This window comes from Stegodyphus dumicola, chromosome 2 (assembly GCF_044657685.1).
Source record: "Stegodyphus dumicola isolate Sdum_Otavi_A_Nest chromosome 2, ASM4465768v1".
Taxonomy (NCBI): domain Eukaryota; kingdom Metazoa; phylum Arthropoda; class Arachnida; order Araneae; family Eresidae; genus Stegodyphus; species Stegodyphus dumicola.
The window spans coordinates 227,634,940-227,660,510 of record NC_140769.1 but is presented as its reverse complement, the minus strand read 5'-3'; the positions used below and the strand labels follow the sequence as shown (position 1 = coordinate 227,660,510).

Below are 25,571 nucleotides of genomic sequence, written 5' to 3'. Positions count from 1 at the left end.
ACATTCTTGAAAGATTATCATGTTGCAGTTTTAGCTGAATGTAGCTGCAGCTTCAGTTTCGGGTCAGAAATAATTTCATAATTTGCAGACATTGAAACACCATTTTTGATTTTATTATTACTTATGTTAAAAATATTTGTCTTTTAGGATGTGAATGTGAATTCTAATCTGGCTGTAACCATTGCTTTAGAAAAGTTTTTAAATACACAAACTTTATCTTAATGTGTAGTGTAGAGATGTATGTAATTCCAGAGTTTACAAATGTGTTGTTGATGATATTATAATTTTCTGGGTTGAGTAAAACTGAGTTTGGCTAATGTTGTAAAAGCTACAGTACAAAGTTCGTAATCCGGACTCGTCGGGACTTCGGCGATTCCAGATTAGTGGTTTTTCCGGATTATAGATCATCAATTTAAATCTGGTAAGATGGCATGCAGAAATGATACAATTAAAAATATGAAATCGTAATTTATGAAATAAAGAACAATTATGATCTAAAGGGTATCAAAATTTACAAAAAAAAAGCTTAATATTTATTTGTTTACTTTATTAATCATTTCTTTTAATGTAAGTTGTTTAAGATGCTTCCGCAAAAATTCAAAAAGTTCCTTTTTTCATGTGTCATATATAGTGGACTTTCCAATGCCATACTTCTCACATAATTTTGAGACAGATAGATCTTTATCCATTTTTTGCAGTAATTCCACTTTTTGTTTAATGGATATCAAAGCATGCTTTCACTTTGTAGATCCTTTGGCAGCTCCAGAATTGGAAACTCTTTTTGACATAATTGAAAGTTCAAGCTTAATTTTTATAAAATTGTTCTAACAGTCTGCAAAAAATAATAAGCAGGATCCAATTAGAAGATTAAGGAACAGCGCAATCTGCAACATTAATTGAAATGTCTTAGATAATTTTAGCCTAGGTTGTACCGTCCGTTATACATTAAATGTACATGCGTAAACGCATTATGCACATGAAACTTGAAGCTTCATGTTTCCGGATTATAGATCATTCCGGATTATGGACGTCCGGATTACAGACTTTGCACTGTATTACATTTTGCCTTCTTTCTTTCTTCTTCTTCTTTTTTTTTTTTTTTTTTTTTTTTTTTTTTTTTTTTAGGAGTAGGGTTATAATAGATTAGCATATCTTGCTTCAGTTGGAAGTTCAGTGGTTTAAATCAATAACTTTTTAAAATACCTGATGATCTCTATAAAAAAATGTAGTAACTAATATCTGATCACTACAGTCAAAAGTCGTTAATTCGGACACCCATAATCCGGAGTGATCTATAATCCGGACCTCAAAGCTAAAAACTTTCTGTGCATGGGCCGCGTTGACGCATGCGCATAGGTGTTTACGCGTGCGTGTAAGACCTTGACGACTGCGCAGATGCGTGTGCGCAAGTGCAGAATACATTTTCGCGTGCGCATTTAATGTATAACGGACGGTATTAGTTAAAATTATCTATTTCAGTTAATGTTGATGATTGCGTTATTCCTTAATCTTCGAATTGGATGCGGCTTATTATTTTTTGCAGACTGTAAGAGCAATGTTATAAAAGTAAACTTGAACTTTCAATTATGTCAAATACAGGGTTGCCACGCTACCTGGAGAACCGGGAAAAGTCAGGGAATTCGAAAATTGACCAAAATATTCAGGGAAAAGTCAGGGAATTTAAGTATTTTTGTCAAAATCTGGAAAAGTCAGGGAAGTTCATACAACGATCCTGCCAAAAAAAAGCGATTTTTGCGCTGACGTCGGAAGAGGTAACTTTTTTGACGAATTATGTATCACGTGAGTGTCATTCGGGTAGCTGGCATAGAGCCAATTTTCGCAGCTCCAATTTGATTGTCTTTTAGAAAGGCAAAGCAACTTTTGCTTTCCAGTATTCTCGAGAATCGCATGTGCAGTGCATGAACTAAAGAAAGTACCTGTTCTCGTATAAAACAAAATGGGTTTAATCCTAGTATACGGTACTATGGAGGTTAGAATCAAAGAATATGTATTGTAAAGAAGGAAAATCTCTCTGCAACAGACGTGGCTGTGGCTCCATTCCTTCATAGAGGGAAACAGCTGTGCATGTCTGATATATCTGTCACCAAAGCTCGAAACCGGTGTCGAAGTTCGAAGGTCACGTTATCAAGAGTTCATAAAATGAATATCGTTTAAAATTTCTTTAACCACTTGCGCTAAAAAGACGTGCCACGCACGTCGAGATGCTTTTGTCTCAAACCGCGAGCGACGTGAACACCACGTCGATAAGCATTTATCGCAAAAATGAAAATAACGTGGTGCACACGTCGCCTAACAACGAGATTGTTTATTTCTCGAGTTACAGCTCTGGATTGCACTCGCAGATGCGGAGCGGCGTAAATGAGACACTTTACCGCTTGTTATATTATGTTATGTTATATTGTAGCGCACGGCACCGCAACCGTGAAGTTTAGTCTTAGCGCAAATGGTTAAACTGTAAAGGAAAAGAAAATATTTTTTGGCGCAAGTAAATTAATTCATGGATTAGTTATTTTCAGAGAAAAAAAAAAAAAACTACGAAAACCCGTTTTTAAAATTTTTGCGAAAAATCCAAGAAGAAACGTCCTTTGATAAAACGTTTCTTCTTGGATTTTTCACAATAATTTAAAAACGGATTTTCGTACTTTTCTTTTTGTCAAAGCGCGTTTCTTCTTAACACGTGTTTCTCAATTTCCTGTACACATCGCGGAGAGGATAATTCTGACCGCCAGGTTCCGTCCCCAAATCCCTTGGCAAATTTTCCCTCCGCATTCTAGCGGCGTAATAGCATTTTACTTGTATGGAACCTTTTCTTCTTTACATAGACGTTCTTTGTTGGTTAGAATAATAATGGGATTTGGCGACATCTTGATGCGCAGTAAACGGGTCATTTTGGTCTTGGCGACAATTTTCAAAATCGTGCCCAAAGCCTTACCCTATACTAGAATTTTATCGCAAAATCTTTTTAAACCCTTTTTTTTTTTCTTTTTAATAAATACCTTGCCATTTTGCAGTAAAATAAAAAAATAGTAATCAGTCATCTAGGCTAGCCATGTAATATAACTATATTCGCTAAAATATAGATGATTATTCTAATTCAATTTTTAAGTAATTATTTTTATGTTATTCATATAATTTAATGTTGCTTCTTCCCTCTAAATTTATTTATTATTAGTAAATAATATTTCCAAATTTCAGGAAATTTTCTCTGGCATAATCCTGAAGTTAATTATAGCAGTATGATGACATACCATCACGAAATTTAATGCACATATTTTTTCCTTGTGTATGCTGCAAAATAAATATAAAATACCTCAATTTATTAAAATAGATTTCTTTCTTTCGTTTAGCTGCAGAATGTCTGCAAAAAAAGCCTTATTTTATTCCAGATTGGGAAGATTCTAATCTCAATCTTCAGTGGAGAAAACAACAACTATTATGATTATATTTGTGTTTTCAAGTGTTAAGGTTTTAAGAACATACCTCACGCAAATTAAATTTAACTAAAATCTAACCTAACTATTTAGCATTACGTTGTGATTTATAAGGACCGGATTAGCCTCGTGTTGAACTGGTGATGATCATGAGTAATAATTAAATAAAACATACATTTGTTATCCAATATATATATCTTAAATTTTATTAAGTTTCTTAAGTGGAAAACTAAACAAAATTATCAAACAAAGTATACCAAGAATAATTAAGAATAAATGTCCTCTGGGATTTATTGAATAATTAAGTGAATTTGCTACACAATACAAGTAATACCATAATTAATTTACCTCTTAGCACAGCCAACATACATTACGCGGATAGACTGGAATTTTCTTGAAACACACCTGGAAAACCTGGAAAAGTCAGGGAATTTCATTCTCCTGTTTGAGTGGCAACCCTGCAAATAGAATTTCCGATGCTGGAGCTCCCAAAGGATTTACAAAACGAAAGTATGTTTCTATGTCCATCAAACAAAAAGTGGAATTGCTGCAAAAAATGGATAAAGACATGAAGAAGGTGACAGAGAGGTTAGTGAAAACGAAAAAATTTCGACTGACAAGTTAGTCGGTATTCTCAGTACAGCAATTGCGGGACTTGAACAGCGGAACTTTGTAACTGAACAAGAAATTATGTCTGTTTATAGAATTAAAGAGAAAGTATTATCACATAAAACGAAGCAACTTAAATAACTTACATTGAAAGAAATGTTTAATAAAGTAAACAAATAAATATTAAGCTTTTTTTTTTTTTTTTTGTAAATTTTGATACCCTTTAGATCATAATTGTTCTTTATTTCATAAATTATGGTTTCATGTTTTTAATTTTAGAATTTCTGCATGCCATCTTACGAGATTTAAACTGATGATCTATAATCCGGAAAAATCGATAATCTGGAATCGCCGAAGTCCCGACGAGTCCGGATTAACGACTTTTGACTGTACTTTCATTTTGTTGAGTGATTTATTTTTCTCATTTCTTGCACCGAAAGCTCAGTAGTTCTAGAGTCTGAGATTTGTTTCGAGACAATGTTTTCAAATGTAATGGAGTTCTGTCTTTGTTGCAATGTTTAAAAAGGAAATATCTGTAGTCTAGACCACTTAGGTCCAATCTTGGGGAAATAATAATTAAGTTACTACTTGTATTTCATGTTGAATCTTTTGCAATAGGCTCATGTTTAGAAAAATTGTGTAGGTTCCCCTCCCCCATTGATAACACTTTTAACTCTGGTTAACTCGTAAAAAGAATTACCGTATTTGACGGCATATTTGACGCACTGGCATATAAGATGCACCCTTATTTAGAAGGCCACACACATGTAGATGTAGAAAAAGTTATGTGTGTCTAGACCTTTATCCGGGCTAAAAATAGCATTCTGTACTGAAAGTTAACCCGTGTCCTTCATGTATAAGATGCAGGTAACTTTTTTTAGACCAAATTTAGGGGAAAAAATGCGTCTTATATGCCATCAAATACAGTAATACACTTTCTTGGCAGTTCTAATTGTTGTTAACTCATCAGTGCCCTATCAAAAGGAATCAGCGTACTTTCTAGGAAATATGCCTGAAATAAAATATGCATAGGAATTGACAATTAACCTTGCATTGTTTCTAAATTCTCGTAACTGTTGAGAACAGGTCTGTTCTTATATGTGATTTGATGCTAAAAGCAAAGCATGAAATATGAGCATAAATAGAAATGAAACAATTCTTGTAATTTAAACTATGGTATATTTCTGCATATTTATGTATGTAATGAAAGTAGAAATATTAATTGCATGGATTGATATTGAAACATATGTAAAATGTCCATAATGAAGAATCAAATTGGAAGTTGTGGCAGATTTGAAATATTCATTTTATTTTTATTTGCATTTGTGGCCGTTGTTGTCTTGGCACACTTATAGGGTATTTTCTCCCTCCTTTCCTCATGTCTTTATGGTATAACTAGAAGCACACTCGATGCATATTCAAGAAGTCTGGAATTTGAATTCCAGAGAAGGCATTTCACATTTTTCACATTCCTGCTGTGATGTGTTCATGACAAAATCTTAATTCAGAGTGGGTTAGTTTCAGTTTCAATATACTATGTTGACCGAGTAATTAATAAAGCTTTAAAATTATTATTGACTGTTTGAGTTTTAGTTTCATTTACATCACCACGTTATGTAAAAGTCATATGATATGGATTAATCTAGACATGGCACCAATCAGAAAAAGTTATTGTAAGTAGTTGCTATTTTAATAACAAAGGGAAAATATCCAAATTAAAATAAGAATTAAGGAGTTATTGCTAATTTAAGTAATAATTTTGATTTACGTATTTTTATCTTGGATACATATGTAATCTAAATATTAATATACTCATACATTCTTAAGAAGCATTTAAGTAATTTCAAATAGTAATGCTGAAAATTGTAAGGTGCTTGCAAAAGACTTCAGTGTGTATCCAAAATTGAAGTACCTAACAAATACACTAAGACCCCGCTTAACGCTGTTTCGTTTAGCGCTGTTTCGGTTTAGCACTCTTTTATTTCAACCCGGGGATTCTCCGAAATTGTGCGCAGCGCTAGGTTTCCAAATAACATATCCGAAACAGTGTAGTTGTGTTTCTTGCTTTGTGGACGCATTTTTATCATTTGAAACATTTGTTGACATTATTGTAAGTTTAAATTTGTATAATACTATAATGATTAATACAGTGACAAATATTATGATCTTTAGTTTTTATCATGGGTTATAATACAAAACAAGAAAAGAAAGCAACCAGAAAAAGCATTTCACTGGAAACTCAAATGCAAGTGATTAAAAGATTAGATTCTGGTGAACGTCAATCTCAAATTAGTGCTGCATTGATTTTGGCAACGTCAACAATAAGGACAATTCTTAAGAATAAAGAAAAAATACTGTCATCGGCAACTGCAACTACGTCAAGCTCTGCAACTAGAATTACCCGTTCTAGAAATAACATTATGGAGGAAATGGGAAAACGACTGTCTATATGGATTGACGACGAAATTGAACGCAATATGCCATTAAGCCAATCTATCATAATGCCTTCTTGACCAAAAGGCAGAAAATTGGAAACCCAGAATAGACTGAATGATCTGACTGAGAATTTTATTTGTTTTTAAAAGTATATGCGTTTATATTGTTTTTTATTTTTGTGAGAAATAAATGTTTGATTTTATTTTTATTAAAAAAAACATTATTAAATTTAATGCCTAACCATTTTTTATCCGTCTTCGCATAACCCCATTATTTACATGTTAAGATAGCCTGGTTTAGCGCTGTTTCACATTACGCTCTACTTCGATGGAACGTATCCCCTGCGTTAAGCGGGGTCTTACTGTATGTATAATGCAAAATCTGAAATCTGAGCATGAAACTCCAGACACCAGCCGAAAAAATAATATTAAAAAAAGGCAATCTAGGCAGGGAAAATACTGACTAAACATTTGCTTCTTCAACAAAGAAAACAAGTGTGCCATAAATGCAGTTTTTCTCTAGACTAACTGGATTGCTGCATGTCACATTCAAAACCTAGGGAAAAACCCTAGGGCTAGGGAAATTGCACTGTGACGAATGACAATACATTCATTGACATTGTATTGATGTTTACCAAAAGCTACGTCATATACAAGGCTCTGATGTCAAATGAATTTGGGAGGTCACATGATCAAGAAAAGCTGACTGCAGAGAGTAGCCTTGCACTGTCAGTACTGGATCGTTTCTATGCAGCAGTTACTACTTGAGATGTTTTTTAAAGTTCGCCTTCCCCTCTTTAAATCATTACATATGAAATAATGCTTCTACATGTGAGAAAGTTTCAGCAATTTTATATTTCCATACTTTTAACAGGATTATTCTCTGGATCACTTTCTGTAGGCCTTAGATGTTTCCCAGGATCATACTTTCAGCCCTTTAGCGGTTGTGGGGGTTAGCATTTGTCTATCTAACTTAAACAGTAAAGGAAGCCCCAATGTTGCCATGTCTAAATGTCATTTTACTAGATCTAAATTGATGATATAAAATCTGCATATATCAGGAATAGGTGAAGTCCCGAAGATTCGGAATCTCGCACTTTGTAATGTAAATTAATTTAAAGGAAACTAATTTTAGTTATTTTTGTAACACAGTTGTCAAGGCCCATATATTTCCTAAGATGCTGAAAGTAAACCAGGTTATTATTGAGGACTGAAAGAAGAAGGTCCATATGTGTTTTTTTAATTATTAAATTGATCAGTAACTTTGCATATACAGTGGCTCCCAAAAGTGTTTGCACACTTATGAGTTTCAGTGAAATATTGCTTTTTATGCATTAATAATATTTGAGAATGAGAATTTTTTAATAATATAGTCAAAAGTCATTATTCCAGACTCGTCGGGACTTCGGCGATTCTGGATTATAGATCATCAGTTTAAATCTGGTAAGATGGTATGCAGAAATTACAAAATTAAAAATATGAAACCGTAATTTATGAAATAAAGAACAATTATGACCTAAAGGGTATCAAAATTTACAAAAAGAAGAAGCTTAATATTTATTTGTTTACTTTATTAAACATTTCTTTCAATGTAAGTTGTTTAAGTTGCTTCGTTTCATGTGATAATACTTTCTCTTTAATTCTATTAAACAGACATAATTTCTTGTTTAGTTACAAAGTTCCGCTGTTCAAGTCCTATAATTGCTGTGTCGAGAATACCGACTAATTTGTCAATCGAAATGTTTTCATTTTCAATAACCTCTGTGTCACTTTCTTCACTATCAAAAGCGAATTATAATGACGAGAAACTTGATTTAAATCATATCAAAGACGGAGTACATCGAGATGAAATACTACATTTAGTAAGGAATTATAAGCCAAATAAAATAAAAACATCTGCCCTGAAGATAAGAATAGTGCTGACAGATCAACTTCCAATTCATTGCACGCCGCGGCGTTGGCGTTTCTGCCCCCCCCCCACTGCCACAGAGCAGCGTGAAATTGATAAACAGATTTCGGATTTCAAAACATACTTTCACTTTATAGATCATTTACATATTAGTAAATATGTATCGAAAATTCTATTTGACGTAATCGAAAGTTCAAGCTTACTTTTATAAAACTGCTCTAACAGTCTGCAAAAAATAATAAGCCGGATCCAATTCAAAGATTAAGGAACAACGCAATCTGAAACATTAACTGAATTAGATAATTTTAGCTTAGCTTATAACATCCGTTATACATTAAACGCGCATGCGTAAACGTATGATGCGCTTGCGCACATGCATATTCGCAGCCGTAAAGGTCTTACATGCATGCGTAAACGCCTATGCGCATGCATCAAAGCGACGCATGTGCAGAAAGTTTGTAGCTTTGAGGTCTGGATTATAGATCATTCCGGATTATGGGTTTCCGAATTAACGACTTTTGATTGTATCTATAAATTTCTCATACCCAAATATTAATAAAATCAGTATTAAAAATTAAAAAGTTTGGTTTTATTCAAAATCGCATGAAGATGATATGAAAAAATATTGGATTTTATATCTGAATTCAATTCTGGGTGATAGTGCTTTTTCTGTAAATTCTTGAAGTGTGCAAACACTTTTGAGAGACACTGTATATGCCATATGAATGACATGAAAGAATTATCTGTAATTAATATTAGGTTTCTACCTTTTCGAAGGAGCTTGGAAAATATATGTGGTGTATATTTAAGTTTTAGTATTATAATTTGATTCAGAAATATGTTTCTTTTATCAGGATTTAATAGATGCTTCAAATGATCTAACTTCAAAATGTGATATCTTTTCTAATAAAAATATTTTCTAAATGGAAGGGAGAAAAATATACCGTAATTTCTGGAAGAAACGCCGCGGCATTTACATGTTTAAAACTTAAATTTTCAGCGGGTGTGGCATTTCTACCCATGTGGTGTTTAGGTGCACTAAAAATAAAATATTTCCTATGATGGTCATTGTACATAGTTTGGATGGCCTTGCCATTGTGCATAGACTGGTGCTGTTCCCACACAAAAAAAAAGTCAGTTGCATTTTTCGAACGTTATTTTGTTTACATTCTTTCCCTTGAACGGACCTACATGTCTTATTCACCCTAAACGAGATCTCAGAACAATAACATTCTTCCCCCTTTCAAATCAACATTCTCATCAGTTTGAATAGTCTCTCTCCTCTGCCAGTCGATGAATCTTCCAGGACCCATCCTCTTCCCACCCCTGCCTTTTCTGCAATTTTTTTCAAAGGCGGACATGACTCCACCTGCCTCGCAATAACGAACTCTGACGTATTTTCCCTTCAGCATGAATGGAATTTTCTTGGCATTCTGCCAGATACAGATCCCATCAGTTTGGGTACAAGTACTTGTTGGATAGTTTTAAAGTAAGAACGGAGTGGAAAATTTTTGAAAATATCCCTAAACTGCACAGAAGCTATACTGCTAGTTTTAAGCTTAATGTAATTTCACGTGCTAAACAAATTGGAAATCGAGCAGCAGCTCGAGAGTTTGAAGTGGACGACAGATGTATTCGATGTTGGAAAACTGAAAAAGAACTTAAAAATATGCCACAACAGAAACGAGCCAAAAGAAGTGGTACTGTAAGGTGGCCAAATCTAGAGAACGACCTTGCAAACTGGATAAAGGAGCAAGGAAGAAAGGGAATGGCAATTTCGACTGTAAAAATTCGCTTACAAGCAAAATTTATAGCAAAACGAATGAACACAAATGATTTCAAAGGAGGTATAGCAGATTTATGGAAAGAAAAAAATATGTCTATGCATACTAGAACAACAGTCAGGCAACAATTACCAATGGACTGGCAGGATAAAAAGTCATCTTTTCTAAAATATGTGACAGCTATTATTGACAAAAAAAAATTATTCGGTCACAGATAATAAATATGGATGAAACGCCGTTAGCTTTCGACTCTCCTGCAAACAGAACTGTTGATGAAACTGGTGCAAAAACTGTCTCTGTGTTTATGACGGGGCATGAAAGAACGTCATTTACATGTGTGTTAGCTTGAGCCGCAAATGGTGACAAGCTAACGCCGATGATCATTTTTAAACGAAAGATTTTCCTAATGATGTAATTATTTCTGCAAACGAGAATGGCTAGATGTGCGAAACAATTATGCATGAGTGGGTACAAAAAGTTTGGCAGTGTCGTATGGGATCTTTTTTCCAACCAAAGGGGTTATTGATAATGGATTCCATGCGTGCTCATTTCTTTGAGTCAGTGAAAACCAGATGTCAAAAATTGTCTACGACCGAAGCAATAATTCCTGGTGGTTTGACAAAATCTTACAACCGTTAGATTTGTCAGGTAATAAATCCTTCAAAGCTGAAATCCGAAAGCGGTGGGAGTGTTGGATGAGTGAAGGATTGCATACGTAAACCAAAAGCGGTAAAATGCGTAGAGCATCTTATGAAGAAATCGCAAAGTGGGCAGGAAGTACATGGAAATCGGTAGAAACATCGTCAATAATAGCAGGGTTCAAAGAAGCTGAAATTATATCCTTAGATAAAGAGACTGTAAACCAAGAGGATGAATGCGACGATCTGGAAGACTTAGATCAGGATTTACTAAATCTTTTTAATTCAGATAGTGAAGAATCAGATTTTGATGGCTTCATATGATGTATAGTTTGCTGTAATTTGTAAGGTAAATTTAAAATTTCCTTTTGTCATCCAAATTTAATATTTCGTTGTTGCAACATTTTTTATAATATAGTCTGAGTATTACAAATATGGACTTCTTTAGTGGGTAAATATAAGTATATACGTGAAGGTAAATATATTTTCCACATTTCTTACCTTTAATTTATTTTTGAGTTATGGTTTCATTTCATGCATTTTTCTTAACTGGTATGTCATATGTCAGGACTTAGGTTGAGTTTTTGCATCTATACGGCCCACGACGATGTCACGTGCAATTTAATCTATTGCGGCGTTTCTGTGTAATTTTAATTTTTTTCCCCTCCATTTTTCTCGAGTGCGGCGTTTGCGCTGATGCGGCCTTTCTTCCGGAAATTACGGTATATCAGTTTTCTCTTAAATTCATTATACATTACTTTTATTATCCATACCAAGTATATCCATATCAAGTAAATCTTTAGATTTTGTTAAAAATATTTAGTATTATTATCTGTGTAAAATGAGAATATATATTTTTTATTTAAAGTTTCTCAAAATATCATTATGTAACTTATATTGTCTTCTTGAATAGTATTAAGCCACAAAAGGTATAAAATATTATGAAAACAAGTAAGGGACATAGATTGCGTGCTTTAACCCTTTCAGGACAGGCGTCCCATATACGCATTCCCTAAGAACGTCTCTTACAGCCGGGCATCCCATCCACACATCACCAGAGATTGCATTCTGAGGACAGATGATGCATATACGCATTCTAAGCTGGAACGTTTTTCTGAAGGCCACTAGATGGCATCCTATGTACATTACTTTTGAAATGAACACAGTTTTAAGCTCCTGACCTGAGTATTTTACTCATCAACTGTTGCGAGAATGAGTAAGGGGGGGAAGCGTAAATAGAAATGGGCTCTTTAAATTGCCGCATGCTAATATAAATATTTGCCTGATTTATATCCAATTCCTTTTTTATTCTGTTGTTTTCTCTCTACTATATACGGTCTCTTAGGGTTACTATGCGGAGTTCTGTTACGTTTTGCATTGCCTTCAGATATATTTCCATTACTTCTCTTTTTATTTTGGAAAGCCTCACATCCAGTCTATTATGGTGGGAAAGCGCTATTTATCAAAGGAAGAATACCCTCGTATGGTTAATGAACCTTTTAACGCAGATGAAAGTGATGATTCATTTTCAAAAGAGTTAGAAAGTGATACTTCTCCATGCTTCGAGATTTACCACAGTCTTCATTTAATTTTTTTTTTACTTCTTACTGTAAATAATCTTTATTGTGTTGTTTTATTAATTTTAAACTTTAATGATGGATTTTTATCAATTAAAACTTTGAAATAGTTTGAATAGCTCTTCCGAAAATTATTTTAAAAGATAAGCAATTTTTTGTGTATATTTTCATGTAAAATAAAGAAAAAAGTTATTAAGGGCTAATTTTAACATATACAGTCAAAAGTCATTAATTCGGACACCCATAATCCGGACCTCAAAGCTAAAATCTTTCTGCGCATGCGCCGCGTTGACGCATGCTCATAGGCGTTTTACGCATAAGCGCAAGACATTTACGACTGCGCATATGCATCTGCGCAAGCGCAGAATACGTTTTTGTGTGCGCGTTTAATGTATAACGGATGGTATAAGCTAAAATTATCTATTTAAGTTAATGTTGATGATTGCATTGTTCCTTAATCTTCGAATTGGATGCGGCTTATTATTTTTTGCAGACTGTAAGAGCAATTTTATAAAAGTAAGCTTGAACTTTCAATTATGTCAAATAGAATTTCCGATTCTGGAGCTCCCAAAGGATCTAGAAAACGAAAGTATGCTTCGATGTCCATCAAACAAAAAATGAATTGCTACAAAATGGATAAAGGTATATCCTTTGTTTATCTAACCGTTCCGAAATATGTTTATCAATTTCACGCTGCTCTGCGGGAGCAGGGAAACGTCGCGGCGCGCAATGAACTGAAAGTTCATCTGTCAGCACTATCGTTATCTTCAGGGCAGATGTTTTTATTTTATTTGGCGTATAATTCCTTACTAAATGTAGTATTTCATCTCAATGTACTCCGTCTTTGATATGGTTTAAATCAAATTCCTCGTCATTATAAATATCACGAATACAAATCAAATAGTTTTCTGGTTGCAATTTTCTAATTTCGGCTATGCGTAAGGTACGCATGCGCGCGTTGAAAGAAATGTTTAATAAAGTAAACAAATAAATATTAAGCTTCTTTTTTTGTAAATTTTGATACCCTTTAGATCATAATTGCTCATTATTTTATAAATTATTGGTTTCATATTTTTAATTTTATAATTTCTGCGTGCCATTTTACCAGATTTAAACTGATGATCTATAATCCGGAAAAATCGATAAGCCGGAATCGCCGAAGTCCCGACGAGTCCGGATTAAAGACTTTTGACTGTATAAATGCTCAAGTAATAATCTAAAATGATACCAAAAATTACAATGCTAGAAGTAAAACTTTTTTTTTATATATATATATATATATATATAAAATTAGGCTTAGCGGTGCAAAAACCTCTGCCCTGTATGGTGACCGCATTTGATTCATTTCCATCTTGCACAAGTGTCTTAAACAAAGGTGCTGTTGTGAAAGGGTTAATGAATTTCAATTATTACAAAACAATGATGTTATAATTTTGTATAGTATGTTTCAAAATTACTAGAATAAATCTTTAAGAAATGAAGAAGCAGTGCAAAATAATCACTTTTCATCACATGAGGATATATGAAAATGATCAAGGACAGTTTCTGTTTAGTGAGGCGTACTGTCTTACATAACACAAAGTTAGATTATAATCACAGTTACTGGCTCTCTTCCATATTTTGTCTATCTGATCACATTGCAATTACAAACCGAAATTATTTCTTCAGCAGAAGCAGGGATATTTAAATCAGGCCTTCTTAAACTTTTTCCAGTCGCAACCTTTATTTATAACTGAGATTTTGTCGCGACCCCTGGACCCGATAATATTTTCGAAAATTTTGTGGGAGCCCATAAACATTGTGCAAATGTGTGAATGTGTGTACACGTGTGAATGAAACTGTCAATTTTTTCACTTGTACTGTAATATACTATTGCAGTTTTAGGTCATTAATTTCTAATTTTAAGACACAGAACAATGTGAAAATTTTTAATAAGAAGAAATGACAGCGTCAGGTGTAAAGCAAGTAAAATTAACGTTTATTTTATTTTAAAAATGCGTCAAAATGTTTTCGTTCTTTTCTTTGTCTGTCTGTATTGTTTTTATCTATTTTCATATACGTTGTGTAAAAATATTTGGTAATTGTAAAATTATTATAATAAAAAATATCAAAACTGCTAAAATTTTTGGCGACCCACAGTTTAAAAAACTCTGATTTAGATTTTAATGTTCAATATATTAGCATCATTTAGTGGTGATTATAAAAAAAAAAAAAAAAAAAAAAAAAAAAAAAAAAAAAAAAAACCTATTCATCTCCAGATCTTACATTTGATGGGCAAAAACTGGCAATGGCTGCAATTAATAATTTGTAACCTAGTTAGTACATGAATGCATTGATGATTATTGGAAAGAAAAAAATGTATTGTCTGCTTTTTTTTTTTTTTTTTTCTTTTTTACTTTTGCAACTAAAATCTGTACTTCTGTTGCATTTTGTTGTATTTTGTATTTATACTTCTGTGGGCCTAAGAAATTGTTTGCTACTATTACTGCCTTAAAAATAACTGATAAAAGGCACTCTTTTTCTAAATCTTTTAGATCATTTTCTGTGGCTGAACCTTAAAGAAAATAGAAGTAAATCTTAGCAGTTGACTAACAATTTGAAGAAAGAGGTTTTCTTTTAAGAGTTCTTTTTCTATGCTAAATATATATTTAAATGTGAATGTTAAGTATGTTCAAGCAAAATTATTTGTGCTTCAAATAAATATTACAAAATTTTCAAATTTTCCTGTGTAAATGTGAGGGAGATTCTTTTTCAAACTTGGCTTTTATTGTTTAAAAACAGCCATGCATTGGTGAAATTTATTTGTTTACTATTCGTTTTATATTCTTATTATAAAAATGAATGAATGTAGAATTTTTTTCTAGGATTATTCAGCTTGTATATACCACATTCCTTTATTTGCTGCCTATTTAACTAAAAATATGTTTATTATGCCCTCATTTGTTAACCAGCTTTCTGTGTTCAAATCTGGCTTACAAGAAATGAATATGAGGGTAAGTAATATATGTGCATATTAATAACTGATAAATGGAGGAGGATTTTATTTAATCATCATGATATTTAATTAATAATATTTATTAATTGAAACATACCCAAAGAAAAATGCAAATTTAATTTTATTAAAAGTCATATCTAAGCTTCAAGATCTGTCTTTTTGAAAGACTGAATTTGTTCTTTATATAAATTGAATGTAACTCATTGATTGAACAATTTAGAAACCGGTATTGATAATTATGTTCCTATTACAGAAAAATTAAGAGATTTTTCTTCTTCTCTTCTAGATTATATTTTGAAACTTTTAACAAATTGGAAAATTGTTGTAGTCATATCCCCCCCTGAAAACAAGATTCTAAAAATTTAGATATATAAATATAATAATAACCTTTTGATCCAAGAATATTCATTGCAGGACCATCTGCAATCAGGTAAAATCATCAATAATTGCAAATATTATGTGTACAGTGATATGTGTGCATACATTTATGCAGTTTAGTTTAATTGTTGGTACTTTTCAGTAAAGAGCATACAAGTCATAATTGTGCATCAAAATGAAATAAAAAATAAAAGTATGGTAACTTCATGAAATAAAAAGTATGGTAACTTATTTATTTCATCTCAGAAGTAAATATGAAATGGTAGTATTATGAATAATAAGTGGGAAGAATGAATGTGAAACCAGTAGCCTTTTCTTTTAGCATTTTTTGATTGACCTCTCAGCCCTTTTTTAAATGAGGAAGGGATAATAATATGGATGACACAATCTGGTAATTGCCAAATGATAATACATGGAATATAATTATACTATATTACAATCAGAGCACCAAAATTACAGCAACAAAAGATATGTTGTGAAAAGAAAGCGTTGCAGAATGCTGACCCAGAGGTTTACTTATTCCATTTCTGTTAACTATTCAGTGTATTTACTTCTGATTCAAGAGCTTACAGTGGTAAAATTCTGTCAACTGCATCTAGGAATGAATCAATGTGCAGTTGCAGGTAGGGAAGATTGTATCTGCATATTTCCAATTAAGCATTCATAATTTTGTGTGTATCCAAATAAAGATAATGACAATAAATCTTAGTGTGGGAATCATTAAGTAGGGAATGATGTTTAGTGTAGATGAACTTTAAATAAGAAAAAAGCTGATTCATATACATATGTAGATCCAAAACAATAGTGGATATATTTGCTACATGTGGTGATATTGGAATACTTTTCTTGACTGATGTATTTCCAGAAATCTTTCTGAGATTCTAGTTTTGGCTGTCCTTTATTAAGCTGCAAGAGATGCTATTTAAAGGAACTTTCTTGAATGGGTTTAATAATTTTGAATGCTATGTCTTTTATTTCTTTTGTATTTAACCTTCTGCTGGTTGACACATGTTGGTGAATAATTCACTGATAGCTCAAAAACTTGGGAATTCTTATTCACTTTGGTATAAATCCAAGAATAGCCTGGAAAAAGCTTTTTGAGAAGGCCAGGCACCACCCTGAGCTATCAGGCCATTTAGGAAGGAAGAAATTTAGAAGATGTTAATGCTGTTCTTGTGTCTGCTTTGGACACTATAAAAAACATCTTTGCTAGATTACAATAACAAAATTTGCATTAAAAATATTCAAGCTTAAATTCAGAATGCTAGAATCTTTTATTTCAACTGTTTCGAAGTTATGTCTCAAAATTTCTTCATGTTTCCAAAATATTTTAGACAGTACTGTGAATAAAGTTTTTATGGCATTTAATAAAAATATTGTAGGTTTAAAAAAATAATGAAAAATTAACAACTGTTATTAGAGAATAGTTTTCTGAGTAGACTTTGCACAACTAAAATAGCTGAAGTTAAAGTGCAGTGTTACACTTTAAATGCTTATCTGGCTAAAAGAATGAGAAAAAAGCTGCAATTGAAACATTCTAATAAAAGGAAGTTTACCTTACAAAACTGGATCATTTAAATTTATATAAAATATTAATATATATGGTTTTATTTTTAAATACCTTTTTCTGAGTTTCCAATTTTTTATCTGTACAAAATTACTGGAAGGTTAACTATTTAATGTATGATCATAGATAATATTATGTATGTTAAACTAATGAGTGTGCATTCATTGAACATAAAATTTGTAATTTTAGTAAAAATAACATTTTATAAAAGAATATTTTTGTCCAACTGAATGAGGAAAATCTTAAGAATTAGATCTCGTATATCATGTGTGACTAAAATTATTTGTATGTGGTTTTTAAGGATTCTTTTCTCTGTGAATTTAATGATTCTGCTTTTAACAGAGAATTGCTGATATTTCATTAAGGGATTTATCTCAAGATATGCAGACTTCTATCAAAGTAAGTTATAGTTACCTTATTGCTACCATTTATTTTTCAGCTTACAGATTTTTAATATCCCAATTCTGTTTGCATAATCTATGAAAAAAGGATTTGTATGCATTCTTTTATTTAAAATTAAAAAATTGTAAATAATATTTATTTATTTTTTGTTAAGTTTCGATGGAGAATTAGTGTAAAATTCTGATATTGAATTATGTCAATCTTTCTAATGAACTGCTTTTTATTTTTATTTATTTATTTATTTATTTATTTTTTACTTGTGTATCTTGCAGTATATTATAAATGAGGCACGTGGTTGTTCTTCGGTAGCATGTTTTTCAGAATGGTATGAAGTTCTGTTCTCATGAATAAAAATACTACTGCCTTGGTTTATTCACAGCAAAAGTGCTGTAGAAATATTTTTCCTAATTTAAATCATCATTAAACTATTCAAATGTTCTCCCAATATTTATATATTTAATTATTATATTCAGAACAAAAGTGCTGTAGAAATGTTTTCTAATTTTAATCATCATTAAACAATTCAAATGTTTGTTGTAATTATGTTTTAAAATTAAATTTATGAAATAATCTGATTTTTAAAACAGCTTTCAGGAGCTTTCTCGTAATATTTTTTGACAAAATCACAAAATGTGTAATTCTGGACAAGTCTTGGATGCTGCTCGTCTGGACATGTGCTGTGCACTTAAGAGTTAAGACTGTATTGTAAAGAAGTATTGGAGAGCTTATTGCCTAATGACCTGATGGTCAATGGCCAGGCATTTGATAAATAAATAACATAGCCTCATAAAATTAGAATTCATAAGATGATGCATGCTAAAAATACAAGTTGGCAAATAACATAGATTTAGCAAAATGAAAATAAAATTAAGAAATTTTTAAAAATTATTAAGAGGGGCATTTTAAAGTTTAAAAAGAATAAAGGATTATTAACTTAAAGAAAAGTTTTAAGAAATAGCTTAAGAAATTGTTATAAGTGTCATAAAAAGTTGTTATCTTAATTATGCTGTTCATTATTATTGGGTGAACAAATAAATTTTGAGTGGGAGGGTTGTAACTTTAAAGCTTTATTCAGAGAAATCGGAAGAATGTATTTTATTCAAAGTACATTCTCCATCAGTAGCTACAACTTTTCCCCATCCTTTAAGGTAGCATACGGAATCCACATTAAAAAAAATTCCTCGTCTTTTGAGACAATCCAAGAACAGACCCAATTTTTGGCTTATTAGTATGAAGTGAAGTGCTGCTTGGCCAAGTCATGAGCCTTCGACCAGAACAAGTGGAATTCAGAAGAAGCAATGTCTGATGAATACGGTGGGTGGAGTAGAACATCCCATTGAAGTGTCTCCAAAATTTCTTTGTTGACTGTTGCAGCATGTAGTGGAGTGTTGTCATGCTAAAAGATCACTTTGTCATGTCTTTTGGCATATTGGGGAGCATTTGAGCTTCAGTCCTCGGCTCAGTTGCACGAACTGTTGTTTGCAACATTTCCCATTGATGGGGCATGAATTTTGGTCCAATAACCCCTCCAATTCAGCATCTTCAAACTTAGTGCCCTTCCTTTGCGTTCTTTGTCACTGGTGTCAAGATCGGCACTTTTAAAGCACCGGAACCAGTACTCACGTGTTTTTAGCATGTTCACCATATGCCTCACAGCAATCGATGCCCATCAGCTGCAGTTTCCTTCAAATTAAAACAAAAAAAGAAGCTCTTGCTGCAAATTTTGTTTTGTTGGTAGAAAAGCTGGCATGGGTTGAACACGAAAAAAAAGTTTGTTATTTACACTTCAGTAAAATGAAACAGGCTGATATTGAGACAGAAATGTTGGCACTTTAACATGAATATAGTTACAAGATTGTCCAATGCTATCTTATGTAAATCCCTCAAAACTTGTACCTCCAATAATACTTTTTAAATTTTTCTTTGATTGGAAAAATTGACAATGATTATTAATTTTTTGGGGGGGGGAGAGGAAATTTTTGCTTTTGTACCATTTTTTATCAACTTGTTGCACTAGTTTTAAATTATTATTCATTTCATTTTATCTTTTGAAGAATTTAGCATGTTCTTTACTCTCCCACTTGGATACACTTCAAATTAAAGGAGATTTTTTCTCCCTTGGACGACTCAGTCATGTTTTGTGTACTGAATTGGAAAATCTCTCTCAAAATACTAAAAGGAAGGTAAATTTTGATTTATATTTTTACTTTCTTCTTTTAATATAGAAATTTTGTACATTTCAGTTTATTTGAATAAAGGAGCTGCATGTTTTAAACTTTGTTTTGTACTCGTATATATGTTAAAATTTATATTCTAGATTTTTTCAATGCAAAAACATTTAATGCAGTACAAAGTCTGAGATCTAAACTCATTGGAACTTAGGCAATTCCAGATTTTGTAATTTAATGACATGTATAAATTATAAAATTGAAAATATGAAATATTTGTTTCTGAAACAAACCATTATGACCTTAAGAGAATCAAAATTTACCAAAAAAAGGGGGTTCATTGTTTAGTTGTTTGCTTTATTAAACATTTCTTTTAATGTAAATTGTTTAAATTGCTTTTTTTTGTCTGTGTATGCTAATACTTTCTCTTTATATATAGATGTAATTTTTGTTCATTTACAAAGTTCTGCTATTTGAGGTTCTGTAATTGATGCGTCAAAAATTCTCACTAAATTGTCTTTCAAAATTTTTCTGTTCTCACAGACCTCTCAGTCACTTTCTTAGCTATTGATAGCAATATTTTCTGGATTTAGAACCATTCTACAGATTTTGCCATCCGTTAATTAATTAATTATTGGGGCATTGCCATTACAATGGAATATTTATGTTATATGATCTGCATGCATTACCAGTTCTCATAGATCCCATTAATTGGAAAATTTCATTTTTGGTGTGTGATATCCAAAAACTTTCAAATTTACGGTTATTGTCATAAAACTTAGCTAGTGTCTATATATTATTGGCAATGTATTGCAAGATTAGCAACTAGAGATGTGTTGTTTACTAATTTTTGCCTTGCTACTATTACATGCTGAGAAAGTTAAGCCTGAATTATTTTAGTTTAGTTATTTCTTATATTTACATCTATTTCTTGCATGTGCTTAAAGCTTATTTCCTACATATGCTTATCTAAGTTCTGAATAAATAAATTCCTGCATATATTTAAGGCTTATAGCATACAAAAATCAGTTATTCTTAATTCAAACAGTACTAAATGTAATCTTTTAACCTATGAATATCATTTATAAAATCTATTTTTTGTATGTGAGAAGATATGATGGCACAGTCAGGGGAACGTGAAAAAAATATCAGTAATAGCAGAAAATAACAATATGTTACATGTTACAATAAATTCCGATAAAAATCAAAATATTTAGAAAATTAAAATTTGACGTTGATTAGAAAGAAAATCAATTTATATGAATCTTACTATCTGAAATGTGTTTAAAAGCAATGTAATTGATTTGTACCTAGTCCCATCCACACTTCTCATATTATTCTATTCTGTATGCATCATATGTAGCCATTCGCCTCCTTGTTCTGTCACAGTATATTATATAGAATGACTGTATTTCAGCATTTAATGGATAATCAAGTTTAAATTGTGATATACAAAATCATTTTAAATGTGCATTCATTTAAGTTGTGACTTATAAAGTGATGATTATATGAAACTTGATAAATAAATAAAAAATCAGACAGAATGGAAACAGAACAGAATAGAAAGTACTTGTAGTGAATCATTCCAATTTATTGTCTGCACTGAACAAGTTTGGGCGATCACTCATTTCAAATTAGGTTTAAATTTGACAATGATGAATGGCTTCAAGGATTTGCATTACAGTTCAGTATTTTTTAAAGTAAGTAAACTTAGCTTAGGATTGCTGAATGTTTCCATAACGGTTACTTTGCCAAATGTAGTGAGAAGGCCAATTGGATTTCAGATCCTATAATGAAAATTCCTTTAAAGCAGCCTCAATACTAGCATTCTCTTAAAAGGAACAACTTATAGTTTTCTGAGTTTATTCATTGTATGGTATTAAAATAAAAGCATTGTAAGATATATTCCAAGAATACTAAAAAAGGGCCAGGCAGGTCATAGGTTCTTAAGGGAAGGTTATTCTGTATCAGTAAGGGTACACTAAACAAAAAAGGTATATAACTGCGATACTCATGCAACCGGCTAGGAGGATCGGGGCTGTTCCCTTATAATAATAATAATAATAACTGCTGATATATCATAATTTTGATCTCTTGACGAATAATCAAAGATCTTCTTTACATCATTTCATTTTTTAGTTTATATTCTGTGTAAGTGGGAAGCTATTATGGTCAAATTTCTTTATGCTATTGTGTAGGTAACAAATTAGTTTGCATATAGTTTTATCTTTTTCCATATACTTTAAATATTAAGTGCCCATCTGTGTAAATTAATCAGATTAGAAAGCTTTTCCCATTCAGGTTAAAAAGGAAGCTTCACCTGCTGCATCAATTTCAGTTTGCACTTTTTTTCTATTATTATTTAAAAAGAGAAATTTGTTTAAAGAGAAGAATTTATCTCTTCCTGCAGAAATCACTCAAGACAGGTGATCAGATTTAAAAATCAAATAATTCTTCCATTGTTAAACCAAATAACAATGTTGAAATAAAAAAATTAAAAAAAAAAAAAAAGAACCATTGAAACCACCTTCGGAGAGCAAAATTTTCGAATGTATATATGTAGCATAAAAACTTAATATAAAATGAATAATTACATTTTTAATTTGGAAATTTTTTGCTCTGCAAAAATTTAGCACATAATTATTAATTGCTGGCCTTGGAAAATGCTTAATTCTGTAATTAAAATATTTCTAATTGCAGCATGCATATTCTTGATTATTTAGCCTTTACTTACAAGAAAAATCTGAAAAAAATCTTTCTAATCCTGTGCCAAACTTTTATCCATTCTTATATAAACTGAAATTGCTACTAATCATTATTGTAATTCAATAATTACACATTCTGAGGAGAAAACTTAAGATCTTATAGTGGTTTTACCACTCTTCTTCTAACACCTTTCAAACTGTTTTATTAACACCTTCTAACACCTATTTGTTCATCTTCAGTTCTCCTTTTCTAACACCTGTTTTCATGTAAGGAATATATAGTGAGCTTATCTGCAAGCCTGTTCTTTGAGGGCCAGGATTCTCTGGGAATCATACATCAACATTTTTATACCGAATGGTATTATGTATGTGCATTAATAGCTCTCTTTATTTTATCTCTGGATGAAACTGTGTATAAGGATTATGATGCATGATGTGCATTTGTTAAAAGGAATAAAAAAAAATGCAACAGAATTAAATTGGAAGCTGTTTTTAACTAAAACTGATATGCATATAAATAAAATATTTTCTGATACTAGATTAAATTTTGAATTTCAATGTAAAAATTTTAAAGGTGAATTTAAATCTTGCATTCTCTTCCTTAAAATCCAATTGTGAGATCATTCCTTTTAAAATATAATTTTATTTTATCAATTCTGAGGGTGATAGACTATCAAGGTTTGAATTTTTAAATAAATATATTTTAAATTATCACTTGCTGCTTACATATTTCCTTTATGGAGGAAAATTTTTCAGATTTCTTCTAACAAAGCATCCGTGCTTGTTGTCGATCGCCTTCTAGATCTTGCTGGACCATTGAGCCAATCATATGAAACAATGTTGGATCTGATACTGAGAGCTTTGCCCCATTTTCCTGGACATGCTCTTGATGTGTGTGTTTCTATGGGTGATCTTGCCACTTGTAAAAGGTAAATATCATATCAATTTCATAAAGTTTTGAATGTGCTAAATCCAATTTAAATAAAAGTTTTCCTATAACAAATTATATATTAATACATTCAGAATGCAGAAAAATATTTTTTATTTATAGCTTATTTATTTCATGGATTTCAATTTTTCATTCAGTAATTCCATGGATTCTTTCATCTTATGCATTTATTTTGTTTCTTATATTCATGAATTATTTATTTGGTAGAAATATGTGCGAGTTTTAGTTTAAAATATTGCAGTGTGTATTTTAAATTTTGCATAACGGTATGTATATATATACACATATACATTTAATAATGAAATATCTATAATTGCTTTCTTATATTTAAGCAAAATAAAGTTTTAATCATTACTAATTACTGACCAGCAAGTAATTTTAATATAAAATGGAAATTCTTATAGTTATATTTTATATTATTTTAATATTATTTTTATTTTAGTTTAAAATCAAGTTGAAATTGACCTAAAAATTAGAATCTTATATGAATTTTTATTGAGTACGGGCTTTACTGGATCATCTGTCTCTTATTTAATCATTAGTTTTATCTAATATACATTGAGTATATTCTTTTCATAGAAATATATATACAGTGATCCCTCGTTTTTCGCGGTTAATGGGGAGCAGGACCTTCCACGAAAGCTGAAAAACCACGAAGTAGGATTTGCCCCTAGGAATTTTCGTGTATGCGGGTACAAGAATGTTTTAAATATGTAAACAGTATTTATACTTTACACATTTAAGACAAAAACATATTTATTAATGTGTCAGTAATTAATAAGGTTAATTACAAAACCTTATACAGTAATAAACATTAATCAACATTGCTTTCTGAGAGAGGCGAAGTGTCTTGTGTTGGTGGTGGAAGAGAGGCTCTCGCTTGACTCGTAGAAGCTTTAGGCTCACTTAAAGACTCTTCTGCTGGAGGTACTGATGGTAGAGCCAGGGCTTTACCTTGGAGAGAAACATGGTGATGGGTAGATGTTGTCTTTGTTTTTTCTTTTCCGTCAAAATTCCCCTGTACAAGGACATAATTCCATCAACGCGATTGCTGAACTTATTGTCAGCTCGAACCATATTGTAGTCAATGTCCTGTGCAAATTGTTGCATTGCTCTTGCCATGTTGCACAATTGTTGCAGATTCTCCAGCGTAAGGCCACGCTTTTCAGTTTTTTCTTCACTTCGTTTTCTTCCTCACTTGCAGACTTTGTAATCTCAAGGAGGTCTTCATCGGTCAGTGGGTCTGAGTGGCAATTGATAAGGGCGCTGATGTCTTCTTTTGTCATGTCGATAAATCCTTTATTCCTTATGATGTGACCCAGCCTCACCGCCTTCACCACTGAGTGATGAACTTCTTCAGGAGTGAAGCCTGGCTAGTCGTGCACCACGTTCAGCCATGATTTCTTCGAGCTAGAATTTATGGTCTCACTCTTCATGTCCTTTAATGCTCGCTGAATATTAGACAAACATGAGGCAATGTCATAACTGTGCCAGTATGCTTTAAAGGTGAATTAGTCATTGGCATCGTCAACAACCGAGATGAGGCCTTCCATCGTGGAGTGAGTGTAGAATGCCTTAAAGGTACGAAAGACACCTTGATTCATCGGCTGAATTATGTTGTGTTCAGGGGGCAGAAGCTCTATCTGCACACCGTCATATTGCAGGTCCATTGCATGGCCTCCTGCACAGTCAATGAGGAGAAGGGCTTTAAAGGACCTTTTCAGCCAGATACAGCTTCACCTGAGCATGAAGCAATGGAGGAACCAGGCCTTGGAGTTATGCATCCAGAACAGGGGCAACAAAGTTGTATTTTTGTTTTTTAAAGCCCGTGGATTTTTGGCTTTATAAATAAGGCCTGGCTTAAGCATAAAACCTGCAGCATTGGCAGCCATGATGACAGTCACACGGTCTTTGTGATCCTTGAAGCATGGCCTCTTCACTTCGTCCTTGAAGAGGAATGTATGCAAAAGCATCGTCTTCCAAAAAAGTCATGTTTCATCCAT

General features: G+C 32.0%; 1 protein-coding gene across 4 annotated transcripts in view; it reads left to right on the top strand.

The window, feature by feature from the left end:
- The window catches only part of LOC118187071 (sec1 family domain-containing protein 2-like), a 77,807-nt gene that overhangs the window by 25,580 nt on the left and 26,656 nt on the right, over positions 1–25,571 (top strand). For all 4 annotated transcript variants that reach the window (XM_085811841.1, XM_035357248.2, XM_035357249.2 and 1 more), the window contains 4 exons: positions 15,269–15,397; positions 17,687–17,743; positions 19,801–19,929; positions 23,376–23,548. In XM_085811841.1, the coding sequence (XP_085667967.1) occupies positions 15,269–15,397; positions 17,687–17,743; positions 19,801–19,929; positions 23,376–23,548 (488 nt within the window). The remainder of the gene's footprint in view (positions 1–15,268; positions 15,398–17,686; positions 17,744–19,800; positions 19,930–23,375; positions 23,549–25,571) is intronic.